The sequence below is a fragment of the Rattus norvegicus genome, chromosome 9 (genome assembly GCF_021556685.1).
Source record: "Rattus norvegicus strain SHRSP/BbbUtx chromosome 9, alternate assembly SHRSP_T2T, whole genome shotgun sequence".
Lineage (NCBI taxonomy): Eukaryota > Metazoa > Chordata > Mammalia > Rodentia > Muridae > Rattus > Rattus norvegicus.
In genome coordinates this window covers 42,313,586-42,335,416 of record NC_141542.1, presented here as the reverse complement: position 1 = coordinate 42,335,416, position 21,831 = coordinate 42,313,586, and the positions used below count along the sequence as shown (strand labels likewise).

At 40.9% G+C, this 21,831-nt stretch overlaps 1 protein-coding gene across 1 annotated transcript in view; it reads right to left on the bottom strand.

The window, feature by feature from the left end:
- Window positions 1-21,831, bottom strand: part of Lmbrd1 (LMBR1 domain containing 1) — a 76,311-nt gene that overhangs the window by 15,549 nt on the left and 38,931 nt on the right. Inside the window, 3 exon segments of the mRNA NM_139189.2 lie at window positions 151-215; window positions 13,712-13,864; window positions 16,545-16,670. Coding sequence (NP_631928.2) covers window positions 151-215; window positions 13,712-13,864; window positions 16,545-16,670 — 344 coding nt within the window.

Sequence of the window (21,831 nt, the reverse complement as noted above, 5' to 3'; positions counted from 1 at the left end):
TATTAATAAGTAAAAAGGAAACACTGCCCATTACAAGACCTTTTAGAGAGTCTTTGGGTTCATGTTGTACAATACTTCAGGTGCTAATGCAATTCAGCACCAAAATGTATGTTATCAAAGACTTCATCTAAGTGCTTTAGATGTACTTACTTTGACAGGAAGAGAGAAATTACAAACAGCAATGCAACCAGGATGAAAAATATTCCCCAAATAATCTAAAATGAAAAATACATTCATTAGAACACAACTCTCAACGTTGATACTGAAAGCATAAAATCTTTAAGCTGACAGAATTGGCTACCACATAGTAATGACCTAATGCAAGGTACAATTTAACTTAGTATCTAGTCTTAGCATTTGTACTAGGACTTAATAATGAGACCAGTTGCTCAATAATGCATATGCAAAGAGGCAAAACATTTAAAAAGCCTTGACTAACAAGTAAACAAAGAAAACTTTGACTTGATCAAAAATATTCTGTTCTATTACCAAAGACAACATTAAAGAGAAAAGAAACTCTCTCTCTATCTCTATCTCTCTCTCTTTCACACACACACACAAACACACACACACGAACACACACACACACACACACACACACACACACACACACACACACACATACAAACACACACACACAGTATTAAACAGGCCAGAAAAATCCATGTAAACAAAATCCCTCACAGCTAGAGCTGTCATAGAAAATGTTTCTGTGGCAAATACATCAAGTGTTGAAACTTTCACCCCTTACAATATCAACTTTGTTTTAGAAATAGACATAAAGGGAGGAAACAAAATAACAAAATATTGGAACTGACTTCCAAAATAACTGTTTCAAAATGAAACAGAAATGGATTCTATGGCAGCAAAATCTTCAGGTCTTTTGTTGTTGTTGTGTTTTTTTTGTTTTTGTTTTGTTTTGTTTTGTTTTGCTGCTTTTGTTCAAGTTCAAGGAACAGCTAAGCCAGGTAAAAAGCCTGCAGGGCCACAGGCAAAGGGGCTTTGTTCTGAGAACAGGCTAGTTCTGCTTGGCTTGTCCTTTGGAACCCATGGAAGAGAGAAATGTGAAATTTCATTTGACATCATACTGAAGTATCTTTCAGAAGGCTGGGGGATAAAAGAAGTGAATACGAACATATGATTGCACCCACCCTAACCAGATGAGCTTCTGAAATCAAATTTGAAAAGGCTTGCCTTTTGTGTCTCCAGTTCAAACATTGTGTCCTTGGGGCTTGATGAGAAGGAAGGAAGGAAGGACAGCAGGAGAGGGTCAAGAGGATCTTTGTGAGCAACACTATAGACCTATCTCATGTCAGGGCTTCTCTGAAAATTCGTTATTGGAAAAGGGTTTCCCTGGCAAGGTACTCTTCTAATAAGTAGCACTGAAACATGACAGAAATTGCAGACCTTGAAGAGGCAAAGATTCCCTTCTGTTACATTTTGACAAAAAAAAAAAAGTTAAGTATAAAATGCTTATTTATCTTACTGGTGTGTACACACACACACACACACACACACACACACACACACACACACACTCACATATTTAGCTACTTAAGATCATAGAACTTGATGATGTTCCCCACCCTTCATGTATACAGGAATAAAATGAGGAATTAAAGCATCTATGACAACAGTGGTGAGAACACCGAGTTAGTTGATTTAGAAGCCATAAAGCCATTGATTATACTTTCACCAAGATGCCAATTTCTATAAGAAAATGAAGCTGCAGATTGTGGCACCAGTAAAAGTCCTGGAGTAAGAACTTTGATAGCATTTATTCCCACAAAGGCATAAAGGAACCAGCACAAATGACTGAACTAACTTTTTCTGTTTTGTGGAGACAAACCGAAAGCAGACAGCAATGTGGGGCCACTAATTCAAGAAAATGTGGATGAACTGGGGTAGCCACACAATGACATGCCGCAGCTCCAAGTCCCACACTAATGCTGTGGGCATCCTGAAAACAGTCAGAGGCCAGCAGTCTGGAGATAACAGTATACAAGTGGGCTGAAGCTCTTTAAAGCATCATTCCCAGAAAAATGCCATCACTTGACCTGACTGGTGGTTCTCGAGAAAACTACTTATAAAGTGGCCTGTACTTGACCTGGATGGGTGTTCACACAGTGCTAAAAGCTTTTGTGACGGCTGCAAACAGTGACAAGCAATCTATGAACTGCATGGCCTCAAGGGTCAGTGAACTGTGCACAAAAATATACTAACTGAACCTCTTTAGAGGAAGGTCTAGGAACTGAGAGGACTGTGGAGAGAGTCTCAGGTTCTCAATTCCCAGCAACCTAAAAGGAGCTGCACATGCTCAGGGCTACGCGCGTGCTCAGAACAGATGTGAGAAGGCCTAAACTGCCGCTTGAGACTGCACAGGAAGGAAGTTCAGCTGAGACTGAGCTGAGATCTGGCTTGGTGCTGCACTGCACCCATACACAAAGATGCTCAGGCAGAGGCTGAGGCTCAAGGGCTGTAAGAGGTTAAGAAAATTTAGTTATTAATCAACATACTAACTGATAGGAGTTAGAGTGAACACAGATCAAAGAATAAAGGCCTTTTTAATTCATAATAACCCAAGGATATGACAAAGAAAGGAAGAGGGAGGGAGGGCAGGAAGAAAGAAAGGAGTGAGGAGAATCATGAATAAAATCAAACCAAGAAAATATGTTAAACACAAAGGAGATAAAAGAATTAGTGAGCACTTATGGGTGCCCAGACTTTGGAAATAATAGAGAAAAACTTTATATTTGTTTAAAAAAAGTAAAATTAATACATAAAGATGTTTCAGCAAATAAACAATATCAATGAAGATATATTGGGGCTTGATCTGGTGCTGTGCCTTCAAATGCTAAATTCTGTACCTCAAGACCTGGTTGACCCAGGATGAATTTCCATGAATAACAGTTACTGTTGTGCAAACCTTGCTCCCTAAGTTAACTGTTCAATAAAAAGCTAAAGTCTGTGATTGGGCAGTAGATAGAGGTAGGCGGGTTCTTAGCTACCTGGCTGGTGGTCCCAGGTAGAGAGAAGAAAAAGGAGAGAGAAGAAGGAAGTTGCCATGGGGTAGGTTGATCGTGAGCACATGGCCATGAGGGCTGGCCTGATGGAGCAGAAGGGGCCCAGGTGGGGACACAGCAAGTGATAGCTTGGAGCTCCCCACAGAAAAAGCAGACACAACTGCATAGAGGGTTGATATCTATGACTTAAAAGCAGCTCCAGTGCTTTTAAGAGTACTATAAATCTAAAGGTTCCTGAGTCTTTATCTGTGAACAACATAGTCTGAAGTTGGGCAGGAACCCCTAAAAGATATTTTAAGACAACAAGCCCCAGAATAATTACCACAACAAAGATACAAAAGCTATTTATTAAAAAGTGAACTAAAATGTTGAAGCTAAAAAATAGAATAACGGTATTGTGGCCTACATTGATTGCAGAGATGTCTAGGTTTTGGATTATATTAAACAACCTCTTTATTTCAGAAAAAAAAATAGAATAACGGAAATAAAAAGTTCATTAGAAGGGCTCATCAGAAGCAAAGAAGTGCAGGCTGACAGGAACCAGATGTAGATCTCCCTTGAGAGACACAGCCAGAACACAGCAAATACATAGGTGAATGCCATCATTAAACTACTGAACTGAGAATGGGACCCCCGTTGAAGGAATCAGAGAAAGGACTGGAAGAGCTTGAAGGGGCTCGAGACCCCATATGTACAACAATGACAACCAACCAGAGCTTCCAGGGACTAAGCCACTACCCAAAGACTATACATGGACTGACCCTGGGCTCCAACCTCATAGGTAGCAATGAATATCCTAGTAAGAGCACCAGTGGAAGGGGAAGCCCTGGGTCCTGCCAAGATTGAACCCCCCAGTGAACGTGATTGTTGGGGGGAGGGCGGCAATGGGGGGAGGATGGGGAGGGGAACACCCATAAAGAAGGGGAGGGGAAGGGGGAGAGGTTAGGGGGATGTTGGCCTGGAAACAGGGAAAGGGAATAACAATCGAAATGTCAATAAGAAATACTCAAGTTAATAAAGATGAAGGAAAAAAAAAAAAGAAGGGCTCATCAGCAGACTTGAGCAGGCAGAGAGTTACAGAGAGAGTAAGTAAACAGTGTTCACCCAAACCAAGGAATACAAAGAAGAAAAAAGAGGGGTGGACCATTTTAAAAGCATATGGGGAAATCATAAAGTAAACTAAGAAAAACAGTGGAGAGTATTTGAAGAAATAATAGCCCAAAGTTTTCCAAAACTGAAAATATTAATCTATGTGCTCAAGAAACTTCAAATTGAATGAGTCAAAGATACCATACCCCCCCAACACACACACACACACACACACACACACACACACTGGAAATGACTCTGTGTGTGTGTGTGTGTGTGTGTGTGTGTGTGTGTGTGTGTGTGTGCGTGCGTGCATGTGCACGTGTGTGGCCGGCAGAGGGAGTGTAAGTGAGCAAGCCAGCCCCCCAAAGGGAGCTCCTGAGATAAAAGACAAGGCAAGAGAAGAAACTCATGTAGTTGGTCCTCATTCCTTCAGGTTCCATGTATTAAAAAGCATGAAGACAAATTAGATAAAGTCAAGAGAACTAAGGAGTGGTACTGAATGTGACAGGCATGCAGAAGACCCTTGTTTAATATCCAAAACTTATAACCAAAACACTACAAAAGTTTACACATTCTGGGGCTGCAGAGATGGATCCACAGTTAAAAGCTCTGGATGCTCTTCCAGAAGACCAGGGTTTGAGTCCAGCACTGACATACTGGCTCAGAGCCACCTGCACCTCTAGGTCTAGGGGACCTGATGTTCTTATGGCCCACATGGATCATGTATGCTAATGACATACATGCAGGCAAAACATCTATGTAATAAAAATGTAAACAATCATAGAAATCCACTCACTATGAAGAATAAATCAAAAGAGAAATGAAACAGGTAAAGGACTCTTGAGGTGTGTGTGTGTGTGTGTGTGTGTGTGTGTGTGTACACGTGCGCACTGGAACGTGCACCTACTTAGTACAAATGAAACTCTCTAGGCTTTATAATGCATCTCACTAAGGATTTAGGCTATCTAGATGCAGATGCTATTCTGCTGTAATGTAAATGCACTCCCTTCTTCTGGACTTGTATGTTGAAGTCCTTACTCCAAGTGACAGTGTGGAGCTTTTAGGACAGTGGTTCTCAACCTTCCTATGCTTTGACCCTTTAGTACAGATCCTCCTGTTGTGGTGACCCCTGCCTCCACTGCACACACATGGTCACAGTTTTAGGGAAAAGGTTGTGGTGTGTAGGCAGTGTGGGTGGAGCAAGTGGTGCTGCTGACGACCCTAATATACACGCCAGCCAGATTCTCCATGGGCTGCATCTTTCCTTGCTTTAGTATTTATTATATTATATATATATATATATGTATATACACACACTGAATGGCTTGCGAATTAGTGATACATAAAAAGCTTCTTGGTACCTGTGTCTAAACAGCAACAATGTTTAAACAAAACCACAATTCCATGACAAAATCAGGAAATTAATAGATAGGACACTGGCCAAATCGGAACTGAGTTGTTCATGTCAATTACAGAAAAGCAATCTTTTCTAGTCTAAATGTAACCCAGGATCACACAGTGCTCATGTGATTTTAGTAATCTTCAGTTTGGATCAAATCCTAATTATCACCCCCCCAACACACACACACACACACACACACACACACATAACCTCAACATTTTGAGATCAGAGCAATTATTTTATAGAATGCCCTTTAAGTTAAATGGTCTATTTCTCATAAGCATATTTATTATTATTATTATTATTATTGTTGTTGTTGTTGTTGTTGTTGTTGTTGTTGTTGTTGTTATTTTGGCCGAAATGACAGAGAGAGTCTGGTGAATGTATCATATCAGGAGGCACAATAAGGTCTATTTATCCTACAATTAATGAAGTTTCTCCACTGTAAAAGTGTCATTTCCCCTTCTATAACTAATACATTTTGTGGTATATTTGAGAATAGGTAAAATTTAATTCTCAGCAAATTTTTGCCTTTAATTTCAAGTAGCTATTATTGTCTCTCCCCAGAACAGGTATGTGTTACCTGCTAAATGCTGCTTTCTAACTGCTGGGTTTTTCTAAAATTCTTTGTTTAAAGAGCTTTGTCTTATTCAACTTATTTACTCACATTAATAGAGTCATAAATGATATATATTTTTTAAAGATTTATTTTATTTATATGAATACACTGTAGCTGTCGTCTCTCTTAAGACACACAGGAACCCATTACAGATGGTTGTGAGTCACCATTTCGTTACTGGGAATTGAACTCAGGACCTCTGGAAGAGTAATCAGTGCTCTTAACCACTGAGCCGTCTCAGAGACTGATATTTTGTTCAATGAGCTATCGTCATCACTGCCACTGTGTACACTGTGAATACCATCATTCTATAGCTAAATGGTCCTCACTTAGGCAGTGGCTCCTCTCAGCAGTGTTCTGAGCACTGCTCCTTGCTGTCTGAAGGAGAAGCCATTTTCCACTATCATTTGCTCTCCTAGGCACAGTCCTAGAAACAGGCAGCTGCCTGCGTGGTCCTGCTTCCTCTCCACAGAAGCAGCCAGGGGGTCTACTATAGATTGAGTACTCTGGAGAGGAGCCCATCTGTCTCTTCCCTGGATCATCATCACCTCGCACTCATCTTCATTCCCTTAAGTGTGTTATTTTGTTAGCTTTTTGTAGCTGGAGATTTGGTTGTGGAGTTAAATCCCTTTTCACTTCCATTTTTACTGATGGGTGTGTTCTGGGCTATAGATTTCTCAGATCAGCAAGTTACATGTATCTTCTAGTAGACAAAGACATGAAGCATCAGCCCTACAACCTCAGGAAACATTATGAGCTCAAGAATCAGAATGAACGGAAGTGCTACCTGCCCTCCTGTAGTGGCCAGAAGGACTCGGTCCTGTAGATACGTTTCTCCTCCAGACTTGAGTATTCCTTATCAAATATGTAGGGCCAGAAGTGTTTCTGATTTTAGAGTCTTCTAGGCTTTGACACAGTTGTAAAAACTACCACTGTGCATCCTTAATCCAAAGATAGAAAAATGGAAAGCCTACAAAGTCTGAGACTGTCTGAGTTCCACAGAGTGCTAAAGCATTCTAGATCTGCAGCATCTGGACTGGAGGTACCCCGCCTACATCATTGGCATCTAGAAATTCTGTAGTGGGTTTTATTTCTGCTGTCCACTAGGTGGACAGTTGGTGGTTGACAGTTACAACCTTTTCATGTAAGAGGGCCTAGTTTATTGATTTCGTTTGAATTTCCAGTTTCAATAAATTTTATTCAGAGTAATTCTATTTTATAGAATGCTTTGTTACTCTTTTTAATGACTCAATTAACATATGATACATTGTTTTCCACATGTACTTGGACAAAAAGCATATTCCCTATCCTTCAGATGTAAAGTTCTAAGATATACATTATATTATACCTATGCATCATGTGCATGAAGTACCGGAGAGGGCCAGAAGCAGACATCAGCTTTCCTGGGCTTCTCCAGTCACAGTTAAGTTGACTATGAACTGTCATGTGGTTGCTGGAAGAGTAGCCAGTGCTTGAATCATAAACCAGCTCTCCAGCCCCTCCTCCACATTCTATTCCATGGTGTTTACATGAAATATCTTACCTTGCACACGGTAGCTACTCCTTAACTACCTCTTACCGTGTTTCAGTCTGATTCTTGCAATCTTCCATGACTTTTGCTTTGTAAAACACAGTAGATTGCTTTCTACAACAAATATTCATAACTGCTCCATTTTCATTATAAACTAGAACTTTTCAGATTAAAAATGTGTTTATTTCCTATGTCAGCCATAGTACATTTTTTTTCTAATCTTCTGAAAAAAAAACCAATACCCACTTTCCTTCCTTTCCCCTGTTAGCTGCTATAGGTGGAGCATCTAGACAGAATGGCTCTTCTCGGCCTCATGCCTTAAAGATCTCAAAGGCCCAAAGCCAGCTGTCAGCAGAGCCACAGCCCTCTCTGGAGACTATGGCAGGGAAACACACCACCCTCCTCCTCTGAGGTAAGAGGGCTGACTCGGCCATCGTCTCTTTGACACCTCAGTCACTCCTCTAACTATGACACCACAGCAAGTCACCCCTACATGTGCTGGCCTCTCTGCTACTGTATAATTTGTTCCTGTGTCTTGTCACAAATGTTCTGCTTCTAAGGTTGAGGTTGTTATACTGAGACCACGCCCCCAATCCCACACCATCTCTGTATTTTGAGGTTTATAATTTCAATTACACCTCTAAAGTCACTTTTGCTACTTAAGGTAAGAAGATATTTGCAGTCCCAGGAAGGATGCCACCAAAAGCATCATCTTACCCACTGAAAAACATTTCTTGTTTTCTGGCATTCAATATTTTTTATTGAATCTGACTTTGTCAAACATCAGGATGACTTTGTATTTTCCCAAGGTTTCTGCTTGTTTGTCTCTGAGGACCTCCTTATTTTCAGTCATCCTGAGCTGCTGATTTAAGTGTGTCTCTTATAAATAACATACAGTTGGATCGTGTGTTGTGGTAAAAATTTAAAAATTATCCCAATAGTGAGTTGGGTCTATTCACATTTGTTGATATTACTGATATAGTAAGCATTAATGATGTCTTATTGATGGACAGTTGTATATATAACACATTTCTTATACTTTTAGCTTTATGTATTTGAATAGGTAAAGTCTAAGAGAAAGAAGAAATAGAATAGCAGTCATGAAGAAATGGAACTATATTAATGGGCAGGTGGTTTTGTTTGGTAAGATGGGGAACGAGTAGAGGTGACACTGTGCAGAACGATGGATTGCTTAATGGCTGGACACACACTTAAGATGGTGAGCTTTATAGCACAGAAAGCAGGCACAAGTGAGCATTAAAATGTGTGAGGTCACCAGCAATACTGTACAGAAATACCAAGAAACCTCAAATAATTTTTAAACAAAGGGAGCAAGGCTACTCAGGCCAGTGAATTTGTTAGAGCTTTAAGAGTGGTCCCTGCTCCTCTAGAAAAGTGTTTTTCCAAGTATTGATAAACAATGGAAAGTTAGAAAACTGTTGTTTACTATATATCGATTCTGGCTAAAGGAGCCTCTAACTTATTGGAAATAAGTGCTTACTTTTTTAATTTGTCTCAACATAGCAGTCGTCTGGTTCACTGCTGTATTTCAGCAGTTGAAAAGCTTATATCTACAAACAGAAGCATCAGAAACAATGGGGCACAGCATAAATCACTTCATTTAATTCTCATAGCAAACTAAGTGTGTGACGCCATTCTAAAGAGAAGGAAACAGGTTGAGGACGAGGAAGGAACAAGCTGCCGCATAGCTCATAGGAAGCAGAGCAAGGACGGAACCCAGCGCTAACTGACTGTGGCCTGTGCTCCGGGTCATCACACTTTAAATGGGGTTCACACATCCGGGGAGAGGGTGGGTATGCAAAATCACAAGATCAACAGGCTTCTTCATGGGACAAAAGGCGATGTTTGGCAGGAGGGGAGGGGAGGGAAGGGGAGAACAGAAAATGTCTCTGAATGTGTGTGTGTGTGTGAGTGTGTGTGTGTGTGTGTGTGTGTGTGTGTGTGTGTGTGTAATGATTAAAACGAACAGGGATTACAGAACAGAGCAATAGGCAATACTGGCACCAGAGTTTAAGACAGAATATAACTTGAGCATGGTGGCTCATGATCGCAAAACTCAGGAGGACGTAGCATGTGGATTCCTATAAGTTCAAGGACAGACTGGTCTACATAGTGAGGTCAATGCTAGCCAGGACTATATAGTGAGCACTGATCTCAAAACAAACAAAACAAAACACAGAAATAAATAAAACATCGGAAACTTTTAGGTGAATTTCAGCATACAGTGAGTGTTACAGATGGGTGACTCAACCTATACAGCCTTCATCAAGGCTAACGTTGATGCTTAATGTTTAAGAAACACTAAGCAAAAGGCAGTTTTCTACTTCTGAATTACATCAACTATAGATGAAACACCAAAGGGATAATTAATGATTTCACATCTCACTTAAAGAAAAAAGGAAGTGTCTCTTTCCTTGCATTTATATTAAATTATTTAAAAATCAGTCTATCCCTCAGGGATTTCCTTCAGGCAAGCCTATATTTCTTCTAGGTAACGATCAGAATATTGGTAAGAATTCCGATTACTACGGAACGATGCATTTATATAACAAATAGGAATAAATGTCAAGTCAACTGTAAAGAGGTCTCGGGCAGGAAACTTGAAACAGGGAAAAGCTAATGACTGGCAATCCTTTGGTCACCACTACTTCAGTCTATTGTCGATCATCATAACACAATACTTGGAGTGATCAGCCCTTAAGACAGAATGGCTTACTTTGACTTAGTTTTACTCAGACTCTTGGTTCATGGTCAGCTGGCCTTGTGCTTTGGAGTAGGCAAGACAATGTATCACAGGCGTGCAATGAAGTAAGCGGCTCACCTCATAGCAGGTAGGGAGTCCACACTGCTGGGTCCTAAGCTCCCCCATGAGGCACACTCCTGATGGCAAGACTGCTTCTCATTTTGAAAGGTATCCTAATCTCCCAGAAGTCCCAGGGTCGGACACTAAGCCTTTAATAATAATCTACGGGGGACACTTGTCCAAACCACAGTCCTCACAGTAGAAGGCGATAAGGAAAGCTGGTTTTTAGTAGCTAATACAACCAAGAAGAAAAATTTTCTAAGTAATCAACAATAAAGCTATAAGAATTGCCAGGTTGTAAGAAGAAGGTAAATTCTTACATTTTACAGATGAGTAAAAAACATTGAAAATTGAAATCCGTAATATAATTTTCATCAGAATATAAAAGGATGTGGAAGCAATTTTCAAGATGTTTCTAAGCTAGTATAGTGACTATAACAAACACTGACAGAAATATAAGATTAGATAAACAGTTCCCAAACTAGAAAACTCAATAATATTAAAACATGAGTTCCCCCCAAATTACTTATAGACCTTGTATATCCAGACTAACCCTAGTAGACATTTCAACAGGTGTTTAACAGAATTATGAACTGATTCTGAACCCTAGATGGCAATGATCTGTCACAATGAAGATAACTCTGAACAAGGGCGAGAAAGTTGAAAGGACTTCTGCCTGACTTCATGACTGACTGCAGCGCTCATGCAATGAAGCTTCAGCACAGGGGCACACAGGTCCGTGGGCCGAGGGGCTAAGCTGGGAAACACTGGGCAGGTATTCCACAACAGCCAGGGAGCTGTCCAAGTTCCAGGAGGAAGGACAAACCATGCTGGAGCAGATGGATACCAAGATAAAAATAAACTTAAGTCACAAAATTAACTCAACACAGACCACAATCCTGAACGTGAGGTTAAAGCAAAATTCCTGAGAATATAGGAGACAACTACCTTAGGAAAGACAAAGATTTCTAGAAACATAGCACGAATAGGAAATAAATAAATTGGACTTCACAAAAATATAAGCAGCATTTGTTTGAATAATAATGTTGAAATAAAAAAGTACAAATTGCAATGTGATATTACCAATGAATATATTTGACAAAGCTCTTGATACAGAATGCTTAGCTAATGTATTAGAAAAATCCCAGTTGATGATTAGACACTGTAATATGTACTAAGACGTTTCCTGCCATAATACAATATATCATTCAAACACCTATTTAAGGAGAAAACTCTGATTTGGATGATGATCAAAAGATTTATATGTGCAGTTTGTAGAAGACCTACAAACAGCAGCCATATAAAATACTATCATAACCCAGCAGATAAATGGGACGAAACAAAATGTGAGCAGTTACCATCGCTTAGTAGAGCAGTTCTCAGAAATACTATGTAAGAGGGGCAGGGACATGGAACAACTGATATCTCACTATTAAATGAATAAAACCAGTGTAAGCATTGTAAAAGAAAAAAAAAGAAAAGCCTTGGGCAGCTTCTCACAAAGCTGGGCACTAAACATTAGACCAAACATCTCTAATGCACGAAATTAAGAAAAAAAATTAAGGAAAGCTCCTACTTGCACAAAGACTTAGTCTCAAAATGGAAATAACCACAGTATGCAAATTGTGATTTACAAACATTAGAATACTACTTAGCCGTAAGGCAGAATAAGGCACACAAAATGAAGCAACATGGAGGGATATAAAAACCCTGCTGGGGGCTGGAAAGGTGGCTCACAGCACCGGTAATCCCCACTCCAGTAGATCCAAGAGCCTCCTCTGGTCTCTAGGAGCACCTCTACAACTGTGGGCATACGTTCATATGAAACAGGCAAATATAAATAAAAATATCTTAAAAAAAACACGTAACACTGTGCTGTGGCAAAGTAGGTATGTTTCTATTTCATGAAATTCTTGAAAGCTTAAACCAAAGTATGATCTGGGCTACTGGGAGCAGGGGACAAAGTGCATTTAGAGACGTTTGTGGATGTTCTACATATCCACATAGTTGTATTTGGCAAAATCAATCTGTACACTTAACCAAATTGATTTACAAATTCTTTTAAGCATATGTTCAGGGAAATAACACATGCGTAAACAAAAGCAGCTGATGAAGGATTGCATTCTTATAAGTATTCATTAGATATGACAAGAATTTAGCAGTAAAGTTAAGATATTTGGTATGATGCAATCAGTCACCTTGGGGAAAAGGACCAGACAGTTCATTCTGAGAGATGCTTATAAAGCTCACCACTTAGAAAAATTAACTGATCTAATGGACAATATACTCTTATCTTTTAAATGTCAAAATATGCTAATGTAGTAGATAGAGTAACAACAAGACTGGACCAGTCCAATCCATCTTTTATGGCATTCTCTGAAGCGTCATTCTACTTTGTGTTTGAGACAGTGTCACCATGTGGCTCAGGCTGGCCTTGAACTCACAAGCCTGTAGTTCCAGCCTGCCAAATACAGGGTTGGAGGCATATGTCACCTGACACAATCTGAACCATTTATCTTGAGGCTTAGTCCAACCTGTTTGCTACCTGACTAACCCCTTCCAGTCAACCTATGCAATGTGCAGCCTCAATTACAGCCTGAATATCACTGTCTACTGACGGCTGACATCCGAAAGCTCCCCAGATGCAGGACAGGTAAAGCTGGTTCTGTAGCGAATGCTGTCCATTACTTTTCAGTCGGAGTTGCCATCACAGACCTTGGTACTGAAATTCTGGTACCAAATTCAAGTGCCAACACAGCAAGCCTAGAAGGCTGGCAAACAACAGGCTGTAAAGTGGAGAAAGTATTGGTTTCCGGTTTATAAACAAAGCGGTATGTTTTTCTAGACTCTCATCTCACAAGCCAAGCGGCCACTTGGGGGCAGGGTTTCTGAGTCCTGATATACGACCACGGTCTCCCATGTACATACAGCAGGAGCACAGACCTGCGGGTATGTTCTGAGTGTCTTTGGTTACTTTCCCTTCCTTTGCATGTCCTAAGGCCACACTGTACAGGAAGGAGTGAGTGGGTCTCTGATGGTGAAATGCCTTGCTCAAACTACCAGTCACGAGCTGGGACTCAGCCGCGCTCATTTCAGCTCCAAAGCCCACGCCTTTGAGTGCCGTGGCTCAATGCCGCCCTGGGAAACTCACCTCTCCTAGAGGGGCTACAGAAGGGCTTGCAAAAGATTTGACAGAACCATTTTATAAAACTCCATTTACCTTCAGGGGGCGCAGGGCACCACAGAATTTTGTCCACCAGCTGTTTTCAATGAATTCTAAGTGCCGTTCTCTTTTCCTAAGTGTTCTTAATCTTTCTTCACATTGCTTTAAGGTACGTCTATCCCTCGCGGACAAAGGTCGGCCATCTTTGCTCTACAAATAACAGAACAAAATCAAGATTTTCCTTTTCTCCTTTCAAATCATTAAAGTCTTAACAGACTACTCATAGATTTAGCAGATTCAGCAGCCTCTGTAAGGCTGGACGCTCACAGGCGAATGCACATTGCAAACAACAGATGCTACCATTTAACAGACAGCCTGGCGAGGTCTGTGTTGAAATGGACCTGCCTGAGGTCTGCTTCTGCGGTATTCCTAATACGTGGTAAAGACATGTGAGCACAATGGCTCATAAAAGCATCCCATAAAACAAACCCGGAGAGGATGAAGAATGCACCTGCTTTTAGCAAAAGAACAAATATTTACTATTTGAAAAATGCAAAACCACTAAGGACAGGAATATGTCCACACTGTTCCTATTACAGTACAAACCACACAATCTCTCCAGCACATGCCACTGTAGCCTCAATTTGAAAGAACAAAATGAAGATAATAGCCGGAAAACCTCTCAGAGGAGCCTCTCACAGTTATAAATGTGTCTTCATGGTGGCACCAGGCCTCCTGAAACCAACCACCTTTTTCATAGCTTATCTTGATGGGCCACTGAAGATGGAGTTCAGAAGGCCACAGTGTTAGACAGCAGCGCAGGGTTCCAGGGGCTTCAGAGAAAGCAGTGACTCTGACAGGAACCTGGCAGGGCCCACTCATGTCCCAGCAGGCAGCATATCCTTCAAGCTGTGGCAAGGCTACTGCTCAAGCCTAGGCGCTATATGCTGAGCATATGGAACAGAAAGGTGGGAACGTTGAAGAGTTTGGGGAGCGGAGGAGCACACGGAGCTCCAAGCTGTGAGCAAGATGGAGGTTTTCTGAGACTGGAACCGCTGCAGAGAAGACCTGGACTCTCACTGAGTGGGAGAAAAGGGGCTGGAAGGCAAGCCTCAACCTGCTGAGATTTTCAGGAAGTAATCTTTCAAATCCACCTGGAAAGAGAATACTTAAAAGGACAGTTCCCTGGGGCCTTAGCAATGGCCACCAAAGAAAGTGATTTTTTTTAGGTTGTCACAAAACTACACAGAGCCACTGTATACGTGTTTCAGGGGCCTGTGCCATCTCTTGAGCTGGCATCAAAAGGAGATATTGTATTATGGTGGTTCTGAGAATATTTACGATGCATCAGTGAATAGGTTATGAGGCGTACAGCCTGGTTCAGAAAGTCCCAGAGCCCAGGTGACATGTGGCAGGGCTGATGTCTCTGCAAAGAGCTTCTGAGCAGGCTGTTCATGAAGCTGTGAGGGGAAAGCCTAAATTGGAATGGAAACCTCAGGATACACAAGGTGCCAGAAACTCGAGACATCTGTTGGGGAAAACTGTAGACACTGAGTAAAACCGAACCAAAGGAGCCCACATGTTCCACCAGTGTCAGAGCCGGAAAAGCAGAGCCATCCCAAGCTCTTGTCGTAGATGATGCCACCAGGAGCCCTAGATGCCAAACATGGAACTTCAGGTTTGGTGCTTGTCTCCATGTTCTTCCTTTTTATAATGGGAACGCTTGCTCTACACCACTGTATGGTGTAACTGCTAACTTTATTACTTTACAGGATGTCATGGTGAAGAGACTCTACCCCCTTCTCCAAGATTTCCACACGGGACTGTCAAAATGTCAGCGACTTTTCAAGATGGACTGGCTGCAGTTTTCAGTAAGACACGGGGGTAGAATGTCATGGGTTACAGTGATCTCTTCGGGCATCTGTTTATCAAGGCTAGACTCTTGATGAATAATTTCATCGTGAATTTACTGCACTAGGAAAGTGTGCTTAGCCTTGATGAGACACACTTTGGGGAGTGTCTACGAGGACTACTCCAGAATTACCTGAGGAAAATCAGACTACCCTCGAACCACTCCATGGCTGGGGTCCTTGGACTTAATGAAGAAGGATACGGGAGAAAGCCCTTTTCTCTGTGTTGACCCACCCAGGAAACAAGGAGTCTTCCACTCTGAATCAAGAACTGCTCCAGGTCTGTGAAGTGCTTGGTTCAGTGAGTAAGGGCACTTGCTGTCAAGCCTGATGACTTGATGTCAGTCCCCAAAACTCACATGGTCAAACAGGATACCTGACTCCCATAAGCTGTCTTTTCCTTCTACACGTGTGCTACAGCATGTGCCAACCCCCCCACCCCCCCAGCCCAGATACACAGATGAAAAGAAAACACAGGAGTTACTCAGCCAGCAGAGTGTGCCTACCTGATGTTAAAAGTCCTTCTGCTTGTTAAACAAACAAACAAACAAACAAAAAAATTTGTGTCTGTCTTATTTGAAGACATGAGAAGAAAAAATTTTATCATGTTTTTAGAAATACATTTACCTCACACGTGATTAAAGGTAACCTTAAACTGCTCAAAATATACCCAAAATTTGACTCTAACACAGGCAATGAAACACATTACACATAAATTGAGGGTGACTGAAAACAGCAGAAGTCTTGGTCATAAGCAAGCAGAGGGTTATTTTTAGCTGTAAAAATACCCACAGAAAGTCTCAAACTGCCAGTGTCCTATGCATTCTTAGAAAATAAAAAATTAACATAATTCTCAAAGTATTTGTTGCCCAGAATTTAAACAATGTAAAGGGCTCCAGGCTTGCTGATGGCAGAGGAGCACCACGGAGGACCACAGAAGCAAAGTGATGTCACGCTGCCAGGGCGAGGCAGAAGCCTACCTTTGATCGAATCGTCTGGATGTGCTGCTCCACCTCCTCGATGTCCTCAGTGTTCTCCAGGCGTTCGTAGGCAGTGCTCCTAGTGCCTTTTATCAGGTTTAAAGGTAATGCCGACATGCCATACGCCTGAAAGGGATGGCATTAAATGTTTTAATTGAGCTACTCAACATCTCATTCACAGTTTTCAGGTTCAGACTGCTATCCCTTCAGAGTAATGACTGGAACGTGAGCGTCGGTGAGCAGCCCTCAGCGAGCTCTCAATCGCCTCGGAATCCTCCTTCTTCCTCCAGCTACATGTGCACAGTTATGGTTTTAAAACAAATCATTCAGACTCCATCAAAGTGATAAGTTACAACTTCACACTAAGCAAGTTAATACAGTATAAGTCAGTACAAAAACTAGCAAAATTGTTTTTTGTAACTTTCTCAAATTACATACAACAAATCTCTAGAATATACCCCTGATATCTGATGACTAATTTGGAGACTAATTATATATATATAATTCATTTAATATTCTTTGCACAAATAGTCAAACTTTCTATTAATCTTCAGATACATTTCAACAATTAATTTTCAACATTGAAAATAAACAGACTGAATGAGTGTGTGCAGAAGTTCCCAGTCTGGGCCTTGTGCAGGACATCTGAAGAACAGGAGTTCCCAGGCAGATGCCACAGATAGAGCACTGTTATCACTCCTGTCTGTGTGTCCCAGATCTGTCTGAAATAACTAATCGTGTGCAACAGCTGGGGAAGACTTGAAGGCCCTGACATCCCAGCTGGCCAGCCTCAAGAGAACCAAATTTATTGAAAGGGCCCTGTGCCCACCTAGATGGGCCTAACGGACCAAAATGGACCCTGGAGATGGGTGGACAGGACCAACTTTCACACATGATTCAAGAATTGGAAGCCACGGCAGCTGGATGACTGGCACAGACGTGGGATAGGAGGGGGTGAGCACTGTGCCCACTTCTCTTAGGATGATGGTCATGGGAATGATGATGTCTGCCAGAGGCTTTGCCACTGGATCTGTGAAACAGAGCTGGGCAAAGGCAGCTGAGTCCACTCCCCATAATTTATAGCCTCCATTCCATAAGCTTCAGATACCTGGTGTCTTGGTATCTTCATCATCTGGGGTGATTGGAACCTTGACACTGCATACATTATACAGCCTATAATAATAGTTAATTTTTAAAGTTTTATGTACACACACACACACACACACACACACACACTCACACACACACACACACACGAAAATAAATAGACCATTCAGTTCTAAACTCCATTCCCAAATATTTTTTACTATACTCATCAACATAAGACTCAATGACATTTGCTATATAGCTACTATTCAAAGACACATTACATTAACCTAAGTACTTAAGAAATGCTGACAACTAGTGATTGCAACAGGCTAGATGCAAGCCTGTCGTCTAAAATCTTTTTTTGTATTTCTTCTAATTACACAACCACAGCACCTTACTCAATCTCCCCTAGCAGTGCTAGGAAGGGGCATGAGATTGGCTTCCCTATTCTGCACAGGAAAGCTGTGAATTCTTTAACATGTTAACTCCAGTACTGCTCCCCTGGGAATCTACTGCTTTAGTATCTGTGACATATTTTGGACTCAGTCCGCTGTCCAAGCCCAGGGTATGCTCATTTTCCTGACTGTTCTGCTGTCTGACTTAGTCCAAATCCATCTTCAAGGATGCTTCAAAGCATTCAAAGCACTGAAAATCTTGTCCAATGCCCACACCAGACTACTATCTTCTAATTAATAAGCTTTCGGATTCTCCACGAGTCATGAGGATATCATTCAGAATCCTCTCACAGGACAGGAGGCAGGGAAAGCACTTCTAGGATTAATGCAAGAGATAGGGAGAGAAATGGTGCATAGTACCCACACCTGCTGTAGCCAGAGTGGTTCCACTCATCCATCCGTGTGTGTGTGTGTGTGTGTGTGTGTGTGTGTGTGTGCAAATAAAAATATATATGTTTGTACACACATGTCTTCTGAGAACCTCACTTAAGACTGAGTTCAAACACAGTTTGACTAACTGTTTACTGTGGGCCAGGCTGACTGAATGTTCCTATAGTCATCTTGCATGCCCATCATCTTGTTAACCTCACCTCCCCGCCAACTGCTCACCACTTTTTAAAACTCTCTAGTGAGCCACTTCAAGCTGTGGTGGTTCACTCTTTAATACATGCCGTGCCCTCCCCAGAACGCCACCGACTGCCTGCCTCATTAGAAAATTTCAACGCACTTCACGTCTCCGCTTAATCACACCGTGTCTGAGAAGCTTCTCTGGATTTGCAAATGTGCCTTGCTTATAATAAATAACACTGTGTTGTTAACATTATTGGCCTGCCAGCCTTGGCTAATCAGGCTTCTAGGCTATGTGGAGTCACAAGAGCGGAGACCGTTTGATGTGTTCAGATCAGGGCCCAATTCTTTTCTTTCTGTCCTTATTCTATGGACATTTCCTAAGCTGATGATTTGCCTGAGAAGAGAGTACTTGATTAAAAACCTTTAGGATAAGAGAGCTCTTCATTTACACTGGAGTTATTTTCTTACATACACTGAGGTACTTGTTAGAAGAGCTCAAATGAACTAACTACTCAGTAGCTTCATGTAAAGTCTGTTAGAAAACAAAAATAGTCCTGTGGTAAGAACCTGTTTTAGGAGGACACAGGATACTCCACGTCTTGGAAATCTCCCTGAGGATGGTGAGTACAGGACAATAACCACTGGCTTGCTTAGCCGACTTCGGTTGGCTTCTAAATTGCACGTTTACGTTTCAATGGTTATCAAGAAAATTAACTATAATGTTTAGGTTTTAATAAGCTTGAAACAAACATTTTAAAGTATTAAGGTTTCTAAATAATCTTTTGAATTTAACTTGATACTTCAGGGAGGGGAAAAATGTATAAAACGGCTTTTATTGCTTACTACTGCCCTCCAGTGGATTTCTAGGAAACCGGCAACTCTAACGAGTAAGTTTTAAACGCTTCTAGGTTAGCCCTAATTGCCTCCAATTTTTGTTGCTGTTTTGTTTTGCTTCCAAGAACAAATCTCCAACCAAAATGTTTCAAAACATTATGTATAAAGTTCAAACGTTTTTCCATCTTACTTCACTGACGAGTTTACAATGGAAACTTTTCTGTGTTACTCCCTTACTTAGAATGATGTTTCCAACTCAAAAATCTTTGGTTTTCGCTAAGGCTTAACAACAGTCACTGGAGATTGAACAAACATTCCCCGTGCGTTTGTAAACCTCTAATTCACGGACACAAGAGCTGTTACAACCAGTGAATCGATTCCCTGCACAAGCACTCCAGCCTTCCTCATAAGGACACAGACATTTTCTCACATTTGACATCAGGGAAGTCTGACCGTCCTGACGCTGACGACAGAGAAGAGGTCAGGACGCAGCAGCACCACTGCAAAATCACAAACGCAGGCCCAGCTTCGGAGCAGTCACCTTCATGGAGTTACACGCATTGCAGGTATAAAATACTGATCGTACCTGCCACGCGCATATCTAAGATAGACTTAGGGCACGGAACAGAGACAAACAATCAGCGTGCACCACAGAGGAGAACAGAGAAGCACAGAGAGTAAAGCAAACATTCACCAGGACGATAAACAAAACTGGGCAGCTGTTTGCAGAGCAACAGTAGAGGCTTCTGTGTTCCTATAAGGGAGAGCCTCACTTAGAAGCTGTTCCACAATTTCTACCTAGGTGTATGGAGGTGTACACTTTTCTCCTTAAGTATTGCCTTTCAAGTGGGAAGACAAAGAGCAACAAAGCAATGAAAATTCACACAATGGTGTTGTCAGCAGCTTCAAAGCAGGTTCCAGACATGGTACATTATTCATTCTCAATGGCATAAAAGAAAGCATTGTATTACATTTATTGCTACACATATAATAACTAATATATAATAACTAAGGGCACTAAAAACTAATCTATAGCAAATGTACACAGAGCAGGGGAATAAATACTTATAATTTATGAGACCCTTATAGGACATTTTGTCGTTTCCCCGATGAGTGTGTCACTAAGCATACCACTGGCTGTATTTTATATGGAAAGATCTTCATTCAACATTTCCCCCACTTGGTGGCACCAAGAAAATTTACAATATTTACATAGCTATGTATCCCCAGAGGTTTCATTTGTAAACTCTGAAAGGCAACAGATTCCCTTCAACTTAGACTTAAAATAATAGGCAGATTCAAATAGTCTGTCATTCTCCTAAAACTAACTGTGAGATTCCATAGCTAATACTTAAGACAGTACAATGTCAAAAGGCTAGTGAAATTTAAATGATCAACTAGTTTCTAAACTAAATAATATATATTATATATAAGAAACACACTTGATTGGTACAGAAATGGCTGTAATTTTAATATAAAAATTAGCTATAAATTCTAGGACAAGACATAATTTCCATTTATAGTTGGGTCAAAGTCCTCTACATCTTAATTTTCCACTTTATAACTTTTACTTCTACATTTATGAGTACACTTCATGCCTTCCTTCATACTATACGTCACAATTCTCGACCCTTTCTATAATGAGGTTGGAAAAACTTTATAGCTCAATTGTAAACAATATAATAATTAGTGATATCAATTACCTATCGGCACTAACGGTAGCCATCTACACACGGTTGCTTTTTGATTAATTTTCAAAGGACCTGTGTAGCTTTCTGATTAGACTTTAATAAAGTTAAGAAATAACTGGCTCATTTCCCTCAGGGAAGCACATGACAGAAATAACCAGACCTGATAGATAGATAGATAGATAGATAGATAGATAGATAGATAGATAGATAGATAGACAGACAGACAGACAGACAGACAGACAGACAGAATGAGGGTATACAGACACATCACTCAGGCACCTAGTTCAGCTGCATATGCTCCCCTCCTTCCCCATGTCAATATCAGTAATAAAAGGAGACAAACCCTGGGTTAGCTATGAAATATTATCACACCGCGCTTTGAGCATATTTTCAGTGCTATTTAAATGATATTTATTCTCTTTCCACCTCCTCCCGATTCCAACTACCCATCAATTATGAATACATGTCTGCCTTGCACATCTTTGAATAATTCATTTCCTCACTCCTCATGATATAATTGCCTTGTGCACGTTTTTACTTTCACAGAGAGAAGAAAGCAGCAGAAACTGCAGTTTGGTTTATATAAAACTAAATATTTAACAACGACTATTTCACAAGTAGTCAGCAGATTCTAAGACTTACTACATT